General features: G+C 39.4%; 1 protein-coding gene across 1 annotated transcript in view; it reads right to left on the reverse strand.

Moving 5' to 3' along the window:
• Positions 1 to 9,010: 9,010 nt before the first annotated feature.
• The window catches only part of LRRC8C (leucine rich repeat containing 8 family, member C), a 48,303-nt gene continuing 41,083 nt past the window's right edge, over positions 9,011 to 16,230 (reverse strand). The window contains exon 2 of the mRNA XM_011956047.1: positions 9,011 to 15,832. Within this exon, the coding sequence (XP_011811437.1) occupies positions 13,559 to 15,832 (2,274 nt within the window). The 3' untranslated portion in view covers positions 9,011 to 13,558. The remainder of the gene's footprint in view (positions 15,833 to 16,230) is intronic.

Raw genomic sequence — 16,230 nt, forward strand, 5'->3', positions numbered from 1 at the left:
GTTATGTCATCTAGTCCCTCTGAAGAGCCACTGTAGGGGCCAGTCTCATACTCCAAATTGCGGTGCTTCCTCTGTAACGGAAAGTGGTGGGAAGAGTCAGGGGCTCCCAGGGTGTGGTCAGGGGAGCATGGGTGCCAGAGATGCTGTGGCTCCCTGCTGTGGCAGAGAGGGTCCTGCCAGAGGCTGAGGCAGGGGTTGCAAAATAACTAAGCAATTGCACCATCAGAGGAGAAGTGTGCTCTCTAGTGTTTCAACCTGTGGTCTTCCCAGTAGTATCAAAGCCCTTGGTTGGGAGAACCAAAGCATTCTGCAGAGTGCTGTCCAGAAGAAACACGAAGGCCTGTGCTACCCAGGAGGGTAGGGCAGGAACAGAGCATTAGAAAGAACGGGAAAATGAAACTAAGTTCTGTAGGCAGGAAAGCTCCACCTTTCCTCTGGGGACAGAAAAAGAGCAAGAGGTCTGATGGGGACACGTGGCTAACCAAGCTACGTCTTCCACTGTGTCTCTCGCCCTGGGTTATCCAGCCCACAGGACTCCAAGCAGGCAGACCGGACTTACCCAGGGAGCAGGCTTGAAGGAGGATGGGCAGATACAAACTTTTGCATATCCTCATATACCCAGAGAATGGCACCTCACAAATGAACACACTAGTACAATAAGAGGCAGAGGGAGGAGGAGAGCTTTGCACTGAGAATGGCACTCAGAGTTCACGTAAACTGGGTGATTTCCTTTTGACTTTCTAGACATGAAACAGGGCAAATTTCCTGTAATCAGCTGGAAAACAGCAGCAAAGCAAAGAAACCAGGGTGTGAAATAAGGAGGAAGAGGCAGGGACAAAGGACAATGAGTCTGCTGGGTAGTTTTCCTGAGGTCTAGTGATGCCAAGGACAAGCTGAAGTAACACATTAATGTTTATGAGTCTCATGCACCGTGAAATGCTTGGGGCATTGTTAATCTGCCACCTCTTGGCTTCTCTCTGCAGTCTTTGGTTTTCTAAAACACGAGATGGTAGTTTCTTTCTTTTTGCAAGAATTTGAACAGAGAGAGGAGGCTCTGACAGACTGTAAGATTATCCTGCCTTTGAATGTAACTGAGGATGGGCTTAAATACTGTCCCCAGTTTCCCACTGCTGGAGGATAAAATAAAGAGCTCTCTGGCATGGGTGGCATACACAGGGCACTCTCAAGCTGATCCTCACATCTTTCCATCTTTACCTTCCATCCATTCCAATGGCCATGACCCTTCCCTGGCACCAAGCCCTCCAAATGACACGACTTGGTCTCTCAGGCCCCTGTCCCCATCCTAAAAGCTCTTTCCCTGACGTCCTTTCATCTCTCTTCTGGGGATCACTTGCATGAAGACTCAGTTCAGGTTCATCTCCTGAAAGCTTTCCCATGGTCAGGTGACTCTGGCCCACTTTCCCCACTGCTCCTCGTGTGAACAGACTTCTAGGTTAGCTCTTACAACACATTGTAGCTATCTGAATGCATGGATGCCTTTTCCTATTAGATTATGGACTTTTTGAGAACAAGGATCATAGTATTGATTTTTGGTCCTTAAGTATCTAGAACAGTATCTGCTACCTAGAAGGTGCCCAGAAAATGCTGGTCATTGAGAAAGCAGTTGTGTTTCCAGAGGACTTCACTTACACACTCACTGCATCACTCATCCTGCTACCCAGTGGTAGCTGTTTAGCTGTGACTCCTCCATGATGCTCCAGCTCCTTGAGGACAAAGATACAAACTTGCTGCCTTTATGACACTGTCTAGCACATTCTGCATGTTAAAAAATGTTGACTTTAGGAAAATGTACAATATTGTAGATACTTTTTATATTATCCAGAGCCAGAGCTCAGTTTATAGTCATCATGAGACTAGCAAATTTTCTGAGTGCAAGCATCGAGCTAGGCATATAATATACCTCAGGCCACTGGTCCTCACAGGAACTTTTCAAATGGGTTTCCATTTTACAGATGAGGAGGATGTAGCTCAAGGAGCTAAGTGATTTGCTCCAAAACATACATGCTGAAAGTGGCAGAGATGGGATATAAACTCTGGACCGATTGTGTAATGGCCATGCATGACATCAGGGCCTCCCAGGCTCAGATTCTCTGATGCTGATGCAGCCCAAGTTTTGGCTGTAGCCCTTAGCGCCCATAATGCCAGCTACCTGTCAACATCTGAACTTCAGAGAAGAGGGAACACACCATCTTCCCCAACTCCACTCAGCTCTTCTCACAGCCCACCAAACTGCTCCATGATAGAGCTAATCAGGCACTTGGCTGAGACCAGCATCAGTACATTTTAGTACTTTCTGGGAAGGGCCAGTATATGGATATCTTTAATATAAACAGAGGCTGGAGAGTTTAAATGAACTTGCTCAAAGTCATGGATCAGGTAAATGGACAGTAAGAATTGGAACTCCTTTTGGACTCCAGGGCTTGTGCTGGAAATGCAGGTCAGGCCTATCTTGTGGTCCACCTCTAAAGTCAGGGTAAGGCCCACAGACAATATCAAGAAGACACTGGGAAGGTTTTTGAGCAGAGGAGCAATAAGGGCAGAGTTACAGCTGGGAACAGCAGTCTAGTGGTGGAGAAGAGGAGAGAGTCTAGTGTGGAAGGGGGAGCAGCTCATGATGAGATTATTTAGGAGGCAGTTGCAAATATGAGAGTTGTGCCTAGAAGGGGTTTGCTTCTAAACACAGGAAGCTTGAGATGACAGGCAGGAGGAAATTTCCAGAAGGCAGTTGGAGGTGGGAGGTGGAAAAGAGATGCTAACCAGAAGTAGAAATCCGAGAGTCGCCAAAGAAAGGCTGCCAATCTAGCCCTGAAGGTAAATGAGGCCATCAAGTGCTGGGGTAAGGACAAAGGAGTACAAAAGGCTGAGGGATAAGCCTGAAGATTTGGCTTATCCAGAGGGCAGAAGAGGAGGATTGTGAAAGACAGGAAAGAGGTGCAGGTCAAGCAGCGACTTGTATCAGGCTGATCAAACAACTGGACAACAGACACCAGAATCCCTCCTACAGGATGGAAGTGTGCAGAGAAACATGTGGGTAAGCCGCTAGGGGGGCCAAGGGTGAGAGTGAGGAGGTGGAGAGTGAGAGACCAGGAAACAAGAGAGAAAGTGAGTGGGCCCTCTGCCAGAAGTGAGGAACCTGAGACGGGTGTTGCGGAGCAGAGAAAAAGATGGAAGGGCTGGGAGAGGGAAGAGGGGGGTGGCTTTCACAAACATGGGGTTTTAGAGTAGCTTGCACTGCTCTCATGAATACTCTGCTGTCTCTCCAAACCTTCATTAAAGTTTCTACAATGCACAAAAACCTAGTGTGAGTGCTGGGGGAAATCCAGGAAGAGGGCAGTGGTTTGCTCAAGAACAGGGATCAAACTCTAGAATGGAGATCTATCGTAAGCAATGGTGAGCTGATGAATGGAAGACATTCCATAGAGACAGAGCTCAGAGTCAGTGGCCTGAAAACGTAAACACATTGGAAATTTATGAAACCTTAGGGAGGGCAGTGAACTTGGGGGTACAGCCAATTTCATCTAAATCTTAAGGAGTGATGCAAGCCCTCAATGAATTGGTTTGGAGATTTAGTAGGCTGGAGGGAGAACGCAGATCTTAATACAGCACTACATAGACACAGTTTACATCAGCCATTATAGGGCAGGCTGCCCAGCAGCGAGTCATTAGTTTAAATTGTTTGCTAGAGAACATCTCTGGGACTTTTCTGGTCCCTTTGCTCATGAGTAATTATTTCCTAGAAAACTTTTTCCAACCCCTAAATGTTCCTCCTGATCTAGAAGAATGATGTGACCCAACTGAGAAGGCTGCCACAAAGCAAGGAGGCAGAAGCCTAGAGACCTGCTCTCGCTGCCTGTACTGCAGTCGCTGGGAGGGTTTGTAACCTTCACTAGGGTCAGGCTGGGGAGGGCAGGAAGCTAGGGCCCTGAGTACACTTCTCTGTTGGGATAAAAACAGAAGCTCAGGGGTTTGGCTAAGGCCCCACCCCTGGTCTCTCCACATTTTCACCACAGAGACTGATGAGACATTTCCTCTTATTCATTCGTGTAAGTCACAGACAAGGGGTGTGTGTACACACCCATCTCTGAGCATTTAGGAAATTTTGGCTTACACTAGGAGAAGCAAGAGTGTTAATCAAAATTTGTAAAAGTGCCTCATTGAAATCTTGTCAAAAAGATAATGATTTTAAAGAGGCAATAATATGAAATGATGGCTCTCTTGTAGCTATTTCATAATATGTATTCTGCCAGGCTCTCCCGGCTTGCCCAAAGAAAAGGAGAAATGAAAACACTAGGTTTGTCAATTTTCTGCTTTTCTATGATAATTGCTGGATATGCTGAAAGAATGTATGAAATTCATGAGTGTTTCTTGGCCTCTATGCATCCTATATTTCTTATCTATAAATGTTAGCAAACATTAAAGAGTTAGAGGTCCTTACATGTAAAACATTTAAAAGTGCTGCTCCATGGTTGAAGAATTTGGTGTGAGATTGTGTGACAGATTGTATTTTTCATAGATGGCTACAACGATATCTCCTGTTCCACATATTCTTAAGATGTGACACTGGCACTTCTCCCATTGAAAGGTGGGTTCTATGTCTTCTCTGCCTCTGCTCCAAAACGGGGCAAGATTTATGACTGTTTTAACTAATAAGAGTATGGCAGAAGTGAGGAACGTGACTTTCGAGGATAGGCCATGACAGATGATGCAGCATCCGTTGTGTCTTTTGGAACACTTGTTTTGGACCCTAAGCTATCATGTAAGATGCCTGACTACCCTGTAGCTGTCATGCTGGGAGGAAGCCCAGGCTGCATGGGGAGGTTTGCTCTGGCCGATAGCCCCAGCTGAGGTTCCTGCCAACAGCTAGAATCAAATGCCAGACTTGGGAGTGAAGATGCCTCCAGATGACTGTAGCTCCCAGCCATTAAGTCTTGCCAACTGAGGTGCCACACATCATGGAGCATAAATAAGAGGTCTTTGCTGTGCCAGATTCCTTACCTACAGGAGTGTCATAATGTAGTTGCTTTACACCGCTAAGTTTTGGGCTGGTTCATTACACAGAAATATTAATTGGAACAGATATAAAACCAGGAGCCCTGTTCACTCCCTGAGTCCTTCCAAGATACTTTGTTGGAGAGTTAGAGCTTCTTGAAACATTATTTGAAAACCTCTGGACTAACTACTCTTCAATAGCTCCAAAATCTCTGTTTGTAATAAACCTAGAATTTAAGAGCTTCATCAAGAAAGAGAAGAATCTCACCTAGTTTTATGGATTGAATTCCATCCCCCCAAAAGATGTTGAAGTCCTACCTCTCAGGACCTGTGAATATGACCTTATTTGGAAACATGGTCTTTGCAGATTATCAAGTTAAGATGAACTCATAAGGGTGTATTACTATGTTCTTATAAAAAGGGGACATTTTGACATATAGATAGATACACACAGGGAGAATGTCATATGAAGATAAAAGCAGAGATGGAAGTAATGCATCTACAAATCAAGGATCATCAATGATTGCCAGCAAACTATCAAAAATGAGGAGAGAGGGATGCAACAAACTCTTCCTTACAGTCCTTGGAAGGAACCAACCCTGCTGCAAACATCGTGCTTTAGAACTGAGACAATAAATTTCTGTTTAAGCCACCCAGTTTGTGGTACTTTGTCACAGTAGCCCGAAGAAACTCATGTACCTAGGAGTGAATTTGAACAGAGATGATGGTCCCTCACATTCTAAGGGCCTCAGTTAACAGAGTTAGGCCTTTTGATTAATTCAATGTTTTTTTTTTTTTTTTTTTTTTAGAGTCAGCTGGGTACAAGTCACAATGGTAAGCACCACAGAGAAATACAGAGATAAAGAAGTCTTGGTTTCTGCACTCACTGGGCCTCCAACTTTGGAAGGAAAGATATGATAAGTCCTAAAACAACATAATCCAAGTGGTAAGTGTCCTAAATAATGGGGCAGGTAGAAAGTGTTAAGAGAAAGTCTAAATAAGTCTTGAAAACTCTTTAAAAAGTCTCATGGATTTTAATACATACAGGGCCCTAGATTGGATTTGGATGGATGAAACTGACAATAGAAAGGGCATTTCTATGAATATCCAACACTCTGCGTGTCCCTGTCTGATCAAAGTACATAGACAGAGTAAGTATAACTCCTTTATTATTGAGCCTACTTAAAGCATTTGTAGAATCCTGGATACATGTTTGTATAATTTTTTTTCCTCCCTGTATATATAAGAAAAAACCGATTCTAAATATTTGAAAACAACCCAGAATACAACTTTTATCTTACAGTTGTTTACCATAGTGTAGTACAGTGCTATTAAGAATATCCACGCAGGATATGGTTCAGCGGGTGGGGAGGTGGCAGTGGGCCGGGGATGGAGCATGTCATTATCAGTTTTTCCCATAAGATTTTGAAGTTAACTTTCTGACATTTTCGATGCAAGTTCTTGATCAGATTTATAACTGAAGCACTTAATAGTCACTAGCAGTTTCTGAGTTAGGGAAAGTTACCTGAAAATAATTACCTAGCTGGTTTGCTGTACTTGAGATTTGATTATTTTAAAGTTGGTAGAATTTGAAGGGCAACAGATCACTATGAATTTTAGAAAGTGTGTTAAGTACTCCTTATCAGGAGTCTGCTTTCTAAGCTCCACTCTCCCCTTACCCCCCAACAAATGACAGCCTTATTTAATATAAACCAGGTGTTTAATCTGACATTCTTTGTATTTCCCATTTGACATGAAATCAGTTTGAGAGGTTACCTGGACTTAAGAAAATATTTATGTAGCTAAATGTTTAGATTGGGTTGTTTTGACTAAAGCTGAATCTCTAGTTTTTAATTTTACAAGTATGAATTTATTTTAAATACTTCATCACTTAAGGCTGTCAATATCCTGTCTTTGTTTCTAGATGCATAAATCTACTAAATCTGTTAGCATGCTGATATTGTTAAGGCTCAACGTGTGATTACCAGGAAAGTCTATGAGTCACACCACCAGAGGTTAGAACCTGGGGGAGAGTTCAGAAAAAATAGTCTTCTAATTTTGAACAAATTGACTTCCTGTTGGAAAGGCTCACAGAAATGCCCTGCACCCATTAAATAAAACTTGGTTTTCATTTTGAGATCATTGTTGTACATGGCCTTTTAGAATTTTGTTAAGAGTGGCAACTCTGACAAACTACTTTTCATAAAGAAATTTAAATTATGAAGATATAATTTATACATACAGCTCAATAGACATGAACAGAACTCATTATTTCATAAGCTTGTGGACATTTATTGCTCAAATGCATACGGAGTACATCTTCCCATTTTTGCATTGGTTTTCATTGTTCTTGGACTAAATCATCCTAAGAAAGATTTTTAAGCTATCTGAATATTAGAGTATGATTTTAACAAAATTGTCACACATAGTCTATGTTAAATTACAATGAAATCCCAAGAACCTTCCCAATTCAAAGTGAAGAAATGCTATATATATATTTTTTGCCATATCAGCATCACTGCTGGGGAGTAGAATAACTGTGGAGGAGACAAAAAATGTAAAACTTAGAGGTTGCCTCTTTTTGTGTCATTTTTCCTGAGACATCTGTTACCTGAGACTAATAAGGATTGAACCAAACAGTATTTATTTTTTAATGGCAAAAGTCTAGATGTAACTCGAGTTGAAATAAAATTAACTCTGTAGAGGATTGAAAAAAGCCCATTTTCTACTTATTCTCAAACTTTATAACAGAAAAATCCCTGGATTAAAATAATTGGAACACCCAATTTGGTTTACATGTTTGATAACATCATTGCCTACCATGTATCTTTTATGCAAAATATTCAAACTCTGAGAATATTCTATCACTTATGATATGCCTGATCATATAACTATTTTATTTGTCCTTAAATGTGTTCAAATATGTTTAAATGTGAAACCTACAGTATAGTCTGCATTCAAATATCTATGCTCACACAAAATTATGTAGCTAATGAATAGCTTTCACTTTTTTCCTACTTGCAAATTTAGGATGACATTCAAAGTTACATTCAGAAATATGCGGGCCTTGTGCTCTGACAGTGTAAATACTCCACTGAGTCTCAAATGAACTTTAATAACTTCCTTTTTATGCATTTACTTCTCTACCCAAATGAAAAGTTTATGTTGCTAGCCAATAGTAACTAATAACTAAATGAATTTAAAAATTTTCAGAATGTATCTCAATACTGTGTAAGTGAAAGGACTAGAAGATGGGACAGTGGAGAATGGCAGTGGGCAGAGTTTTTTCTGTACGTGCAGATTGCACTGAAATCGCCAGATGTCTCTAATCTATTGCATTCCCTAGCTCTTGTCTCCAGAATTTCTCCAGAGCTCTCACATGATCTCTTCTAATTTCTGCTACTCACACTTACATAGCCTCTCCCATCACACTCACCACCCTTCCTTATCTCAACAATCCTTCTCCAGAGGGCTGATGACCAGTAAAATAAACACTATTATTAATAAAAATATGTAAAGTGACTATTTAACTTTGAAAATTACCCATCATTTCTTATGCATAAGTGGTCATAAAGTTTCCTTGTAGAGGGCTTTCCTAAGCCTGGAGTGAATGTGGCTAATTAGAGGAGGCCTCCTAGCTGTGCAGGATCATGCCGATTCCTTTAAGTAACCACAGTCATTACTATAAGACTATTTACTGAAAGCTGAGCTGGACAGCCATTGTACAATCTGATCTGGCAAATGCATAGAAATTGCACTCCAGATTACATATTAAGGCACTAATTACCCAAATGAAACTCCAGGGGCACCTTAGGTAGATACAGTAGAGTGAATTAAGGAAGGAAATAATTAGTCACAATTACAGAAACTAGCTCTACACAAAGTGAAAGAATGCATGCAGCTTATTTCCTGCAGAGAAAAGGGAGCCTTAGTAATAGTTTAAGAAATGCAAACGATAAACATGATTTCTAAAAATGAGTAAGAGAGGAACAAATCTCTATTTTAAGTTATAAAAATGACTTTATTTTTCTGTTTCTATGTACTACATATCCAAATAACATTAAGACATTTTATCATGAGTTTGCACTATGACAAATCAACTTTCAAGCATTTTCTTGACCGTTTGCCAGCATTTGACATACATACAGACAGAGTAAACAAAGGGCAAAAAGAAAACTGAATAAGCACATAAGGCATGGAGTTTGAACTCCAATAAAAATATTCATTAAAGAGGAAGAATAAAGTTGGGGGTGGAGAGAGGTATTCCAAAGAAAGAAACAAATTTACATCACATTAAAAACCATGCATAGGAACTGTTATCAAACACAGCCAAGAAATTAAGTTTTCCAAATTTATATACCCCCCTTTCAAGGTATTCTGATAAAAAAATTCCTTCGGGCAGGGGGAGATCCTCCTCCACCTTTCAAAAATGAGCTTAAGGATGCTACCTTTATCGGTGAGTGACTTTGGGAAGATGGAATGAGCGGATGCTTAGTTTAGACGGCTGGCAGGAAACTTTCAGAAGCATGTCACTGAGGCCTAAATCTTATAAAATCATGGCAGGTCTGGTGAAGACTATCCAAGTTTTCTTGCAATGTTTCTAAGTAAAAAGAAAAGATGAGAAAATTTTCTTGATCTTTTAGGCAGTCTCCTAAGAACCAAACTGTTTAGATAATTTGTTTTGCTAACTTGAGGTTAGTATGGAACGCTATCCTGAGTTACTAAGATCCTACTAACAATGTGACTGAATCACATCATCACATTCAGAATTCATAGGAGAATGTTAATTGAATCTTAGTCTCTAAAAGCAAAGTGGAATTATATTGAAATTGACCGTATCTGTTCACTACTAAGTACCGCTGACACTTTTTATAACGATGGATTAGGAATGTTTGCTGTTGAAATATATCATTTCTATTGATGAAGTATTTGGTATGAAATTAGATTAGAAGGTAAAAGAAACTACTTAAAGAATGAACTTTTCTTGTAATAGAAAATAAATAATAGCACAACCCTTCTTGGGGGAAGTGTTAATAAGAGATATAATGATTTTGTTTTCTTTTTTAATATCAGAAATCCTGAAATAGGATTTCTTTAAGAATTTGGACTTCACTTACCCCAAGTAAATACAAGGAAGATTTTTGTCTAAGACCCTCTCCACAAAGACGACTTGAGAGCCAGGTAAATGGCTACATCTGAACAAAATACTCATAGCAGGTGTGTTTTCCAAGTCTTTCTGAAAAAGCAGTACCTACTGCATACGATGCAATGTAAATTGTTGAAACTCCTTTAAATAGATGAGAAATACAATGGCAGGGGAGGGGTGGGTGAAGAATAAGAAAAACTTACACTTGAAATAAGAGATTTCATTGTATCAATAATCTTTATATTAAAAGAGCTGTATTTAAAAAAAAAGCAAATCAAACCCAACACATAACAAGAAAATGCAATAGTTTCTGAGGTGTGGTCTTCTTTGGTGAGTTCTATTGGGATATACTTATATGTTCTCTTTCAACCAGGCCATCACCAAACAACTGTTTGTTCTGTACTTAACAATTAAAACTGACAAAAAGACTTATCCATCATGAGCTTCAAGCAGCCATAGGAGTTAAGAACACATAGGGTGCTTTTATATTTACACAAGAAATATCTCATGAGTCCTATAGAGATTGGGGAAATAGAGCTATACTAGTTATTCCTTTTTAGAAAGAGCACTTGTAAAATACAGAAAGTGATTAGATAAATATCCCTCTATACTGAATTGATCAGTTAAAGAACTTTAGAAAAGTCAGCAGTTCATTACCTGAGTTTCCCATTTAAAGGCTAAATAGTAATTAAATGTTTTTTACTTAAGTGAACAAAAACTTACAATATTAAAAAGGGCCAGTGTCAGAAAATTTAGACTCAAAATTAAGTTTGAGGCTTTTGAAGGTTTATAAAATCTAATAGGAATATCTGAATTTTCCTTCTTAGTTATAACATGAAGTCATAGAGCTATACTGACTTACTAAATGTTATCAAAACTTAGGTTGGGGATCAGCTTGCAAAATCGTTAAAAACCGAATCAATATTTTTTGGAATTTTGAGCAAATTTTTACAAGTGATAAAAATGAATTATTAGTGACCTCAGTTACGAACCCATGTAAGATTTTTAGTTAACATCAGATAAAGACTTCAGCATAAGTGTGATTTTTAACCTGAAGAGATCCCTTTTGAAGGGTAATATAGAAAATAACTATAAATTTTATCCAGAAAAATAGTGTACCCGGTGTTTTGCCAGCAGTTACCTAAGCTTGCCTTTCAACAAGGTATTTTTGTCATGCTCAACCATAGACAATCGACCAACAAATTATTTGTTTAAAACAGATAGGGCTATGTTTCTAAATACTACACACTGTTCAAACTCAGAATTCCAACAATATTCTGAAATTGAATACTTTATCATACAAGAACTATAACCATGTTATTATTCTGAGCACATTATTTCAATTTCGGGTCTAAATTAATCAGCAAAATCACCATTCTAAAACATTCACATAGAGCAGAAACTTAAAGCACTTTGGTCTGTATAATTAGATTATTAAACAAATCAAAAGAATCTGCTTCCCTAATGCTTCACCCCATGATGTATCGTAAAGTTGAAAACACAACTTAGGCACACATTTCTGAGGAGCAATTCCCATCACTGGTTTCTGTATACGAGTCAAAGCAGCATTGGGTCAATTCACCCAAGGAGCAATTTTAAAAAACAACATTTGGAAAACCCAAAGCATCTTTCTACTTTCTTTCAATGTTAAGTCACAAAACTTACTATGATCAGTCCAGAGCTCAGAAAACAGTCAATGTGAATTTGGTACATAAAACAAAGTTCTCATAATCTATGGTTCTGGTTCTGGGTCAAGGGCACAAATAGTGTATTTCATTTTCCTGTTCTACATGCTTAATAGTCAGTGAAATACTTTGCCCAAGAGCCCATGCTATGTTGGATTTTAAGTACAAAGGTAAATAAAAGCTCTGCTGATGGTCAGGCAAAAATTATTGCTAAGCAACAACCACTTAGCAATGTATTCACACTTCAACGAACAATTTTAGATGAGATACATATTTTAAGCCAGAGAGCAGATGGAGTTCCTGTGCTTGTAGCACTAGTATTCACAGCAAGGGCAGGCTTGAGGGAAATCGATTAATATCCAGTCATTCCTCAGTATCATGGGGAATTGATTTCAGGATGCCCTCGGACACCAAAATCTGAGGATGTTCAAATCCTCGATATAAAATGGTGCAGAAATTGCATATAACCTATGCACATCCTCCCATATACTTTATCTCTAGGTAATTTATAATACCTAAAACAATGTAAATGCTATTTAAATAGTTGTTACACTGCATTGTTTCAGGAATAATGACAAGGAAAAAGTCTGTACATATTCAGCACAGACACAACTTTCTTTTTGAATATTTTCCATCTACAGTTGGTGAAATCCACAGATGCAGAACCCACAAGTACGGAAGGCTGACTGTATATATAACTGGATTATTTTGTGCAACAGGCAAAATTTGAATAGATTACCACTGCCACACTGTGCTGAGAAAAGGAGAGGGCCTCACTGGAGCACACCAGCTCTTTAACAGTGTGCTTTAGTAAATTTTTTTTCCATCTGATGCAGCCGCATATCAAGATATGAAAGATGATTAAATTACTCAAAAACCAGGCTTCTAATTCTATGATTTTTAAATGTAATTACCTACTAGAATATTAAAATAAATCTAGGTTCTCCAAGGTTGTTCACCAGTACTACATAGCAGTATTGAGATGAAGGTGGGAGGAGCCTCTGTATTTAGGTTTTAAATATTTTAAAAATGTTGGTAAAATGCAAATAAGTTAAATGATAAAGGACTAATTCAAACATACCAGCCACTAAAGATTATTTTCTTCCCTCACAAAAACCTTGCCTAAGGATAACAAGAACTGTCAGGTATATGAAAGAATACAGTTTAGGGTTTTGTTGGAGGCAGGGGAACATTTAAAATACTCTATGACAATGCACTTATGTGAAGTTCCACTGAATGAAGGTCTTGGCCAATGGAGAAGGCAGCTGGTAATAAAATAACTAGCACAGATTCCTTGATACACACATAATGAAAACAAAAATAAGAAACCTGTACAGGTGTAAACAAGTTAAAAATGGCCTTGGCAAAATATCTTCCTCTATTTAAAAAATGCCAAAAAGCATGCAACTTAAAATTCCCTCCTTTCCACAAGAATGAACTAAAAAACAAAAACAAAAAACCAAATGGAACCATCTCTTTCTGTCAGTAGATAATAGATACATTGTGTTTCAAGACAAATAAAACTTCAAAATATTAATATTGAAAAAATACAATTAAATTTTTATTAAAAATACATACTCCTTACACAATCTTTGTGTACATTTTGTTTTGTGTGAAAAGGAAAAAAAAATAAAATAGGAAAGGCATTAAGACTACCTAATTATTCATACTGTATTTGGTAGAAGCATGTTTCAGTCAAACTTTAACGAAAAATAAGTTATTCTGTTTTCATTTGCTCCCGGACATCAGAAGGCAGAGTTTCAAACAGAGCATCTTCCACAACTAAACCAGCTCGCTTCAGAGCCCGACAGTCACCCAGTTCAGGAGGGAGGATTTCAAAGTGATTACCTTTTACATCTAAGTAGGAAAGAAAGAGTAAATTTCCAATTTTCGGTGAAAGTACAGATAGGCTGTTTTTCCCAATCTTCAGAGTTTTAAGTTTCTTGCAGAAGTAGAGTTCATCTGGAAGGCTTTCCACTTTATTACACGTGATGGAAAAATACTGTAAACTTTGTAGAACTCCGATTTCAGGTGGGATAAATCGAATGTCATTGTACGATAAGTCCAAGTATCGGATCTTGTTGCATAGGAAGAGGTGGGAAGGCAGCACCTCTATTTTATTGTGACTAAAGGACAGGCGTTCCAGGCTGGTGAGTTTCTTTATATGCTCTGGGATGTAAGTGATGCTGTTATGCCACAGTTTTAGCACTGTCAACTTTCTCAAGTGCTGAAAGCTAACGATTTCTTCTATAGATTTCAGATTGTTTTCCTTCAGGTCCAATTCCTGGAGGCTGAGTAGGCTGAACACAGCATGAGGAATACGCTCCAGGTCACAGTGGACCAACTCCAGCTCTGTCAGATTGGTCATCTTCTTTAAGTTGTTGAGCATCACCAGCTTGGTGCCATCATTATGTATGCACATCTTCTGGAGATGGCTGGAAACATCAACCACTGCCTGAGGGATTTTGGAAACATTGCTTTTGATAGAGAGAATTTTAAGGCTTTTGAGATCCCGCAGAGACTCCAGGGTGACATTTCTGGAAATATCATGACTTAGAGAGCCAACTAGGTACAGCTCTTCCAGATTTCGGAGCCCATACATCCAGGGGGGGAGTTCCCTCATGTCATCAAACTTGACACTCAAGACCTTGAGGTTTTCCTTCAGGAAAGAGAGCGCCGCACTGTGGATTTTGACAGAACATTGGTGCAGAGAGAGCTCTTGAAGATTGTCTAGCTGTGCAATGGTGGCAGGTATCATTACGTTCTTAATGATTTCAAGTTTTAGAGATTGCAACTCTGTGATTTCAAAAACAGTGTCTGGAAGGCCAGAGAGCATGATAAGAGGCAATTCCAGTCGATTATGTGCATTTGTCTGTAGCTTCTGCCTCAGTTTATCAGGAGTCCATTCGTTATTTAAGTTCAGCTGCTTTAATTTGTTTTCACTGACTTCAGACAGGAACACTGCAAATCTCTTGGAATAGAGAGGGTCATACTGATCTATCATATGAAGCATAAAAGCAAAGTCATTTTTCACATCTGGAATATCATCAATTCCAGTCTCCTGCCGGACATACTCAAAGGAATATTCCCGTAGAGAACGGTAGAACAGCCAGTATAAGGTATAAAGGCACGTCAATCCATAGATACTAACAAAGCACAGATAGCAAAAGGACAGTTTTGAGAACAAGTGTGCCATGGTATGATTGCAAGAAAAGTTTTTGTATCCAGTCATGTCCTGAATGTCCACATTACAGTCCACTGTAAACTGGACCTTGGAAACCAGAGCACTATTATATGCAATGATGATTAGGAATTTGATAACCTTAAGTACAGTCTGGCGAACATACATGGCATATAGAATATCACCTTCTTCCACATGCAGCCTGAACTTCTTCACCTTTTCAAATAAGGCCTTTGCCTGCTCACCTTCCTTTTTATCCAGAGCCCCTGCAGTGGATTTATCAACCACAAACTTCTCAGGAATGGACTTTAAAGACTGAGAGTTGACCAGGCTGCCTTCTGGACCAGATTGGGTGGTGTTGGACCTGTTCATGTTGTTCTTCCTGTTGTCCTTTTCTTCTGAGTCCTCCCCAGACACTTCAGATAAAGCCCGTGTGGTCCAAGGAGAATCAAAACACTTCCCCAGAATGGAGATGAAATGTTCTATTTTGGAGCTGGAGCCAGGGAATTTGAACCAAAAGTTACTGCAGAGCATAAAGACCAAGGTATGGATGAGGACAAGGTAAGGGAAATACTTGGCATACCAGTGGAGGGCTCGCTCATAACACATCTGGTTTATAAAGCTGTACTGCTGAAGGTCCAAATCTGTCTTCAGGCCTTTCATTTCCACAGTGATGGGGTTAGCAGGAGATGGTTTAGGTGGAGGCAGTGGAGTGGTACTGGCAACTGCCTGAGAGACATTCGAAAGGGAAGAGTGGTTCTGAGCAGGCTGCACTCTTTTCGGAAGGCAGATTATCTTGTCTTGCATGACCTGAAACACAGAAATAATATTTTCAAATTATATTACTCAAAGAGCTTTCATAATGTCATTACTGCAAGGAAAGCATCAGTAACATCCAATAAATGTCTATTTCCTCTGCCTGGAGAATACAACGTTCAATTCCAGCACCAAGATTTTATTCTTAGCTCATATATTGGAAAAATGAAATATCTGACTTTGTTCATCATGTCTAAGTTATGACATAAAACAGTGGTTTTTCAGGTCATAGAACAACTCACAAGAAAATAAATATTTAGGGAACATTCATGTGTTTTAAAAAATTAGCAGCCAGCCGCAGTGGCTCACAACTGTAATCCAAGCACTTTGTGAGGCCGAGGCGGGTGGATCACCTGAGATCAGGAGTTTGAAACCAGCCTGGCCAACATGGT

Source organism: Colobus angolensis, unplaced genomic scaffold, assembly GCF_000951035.1.
Source record: "Colobus angolensis palliatus isolate OR3802 unplaced genomic scaffold, Cang.pa_1.0 Scaffold41, whole genome shotgun sequence".
NCBI lineage: Eukaryota > Metazoa > Chordata > Mammalia > Primates > Cercopithecidae > Colobus > Colobus angolensis.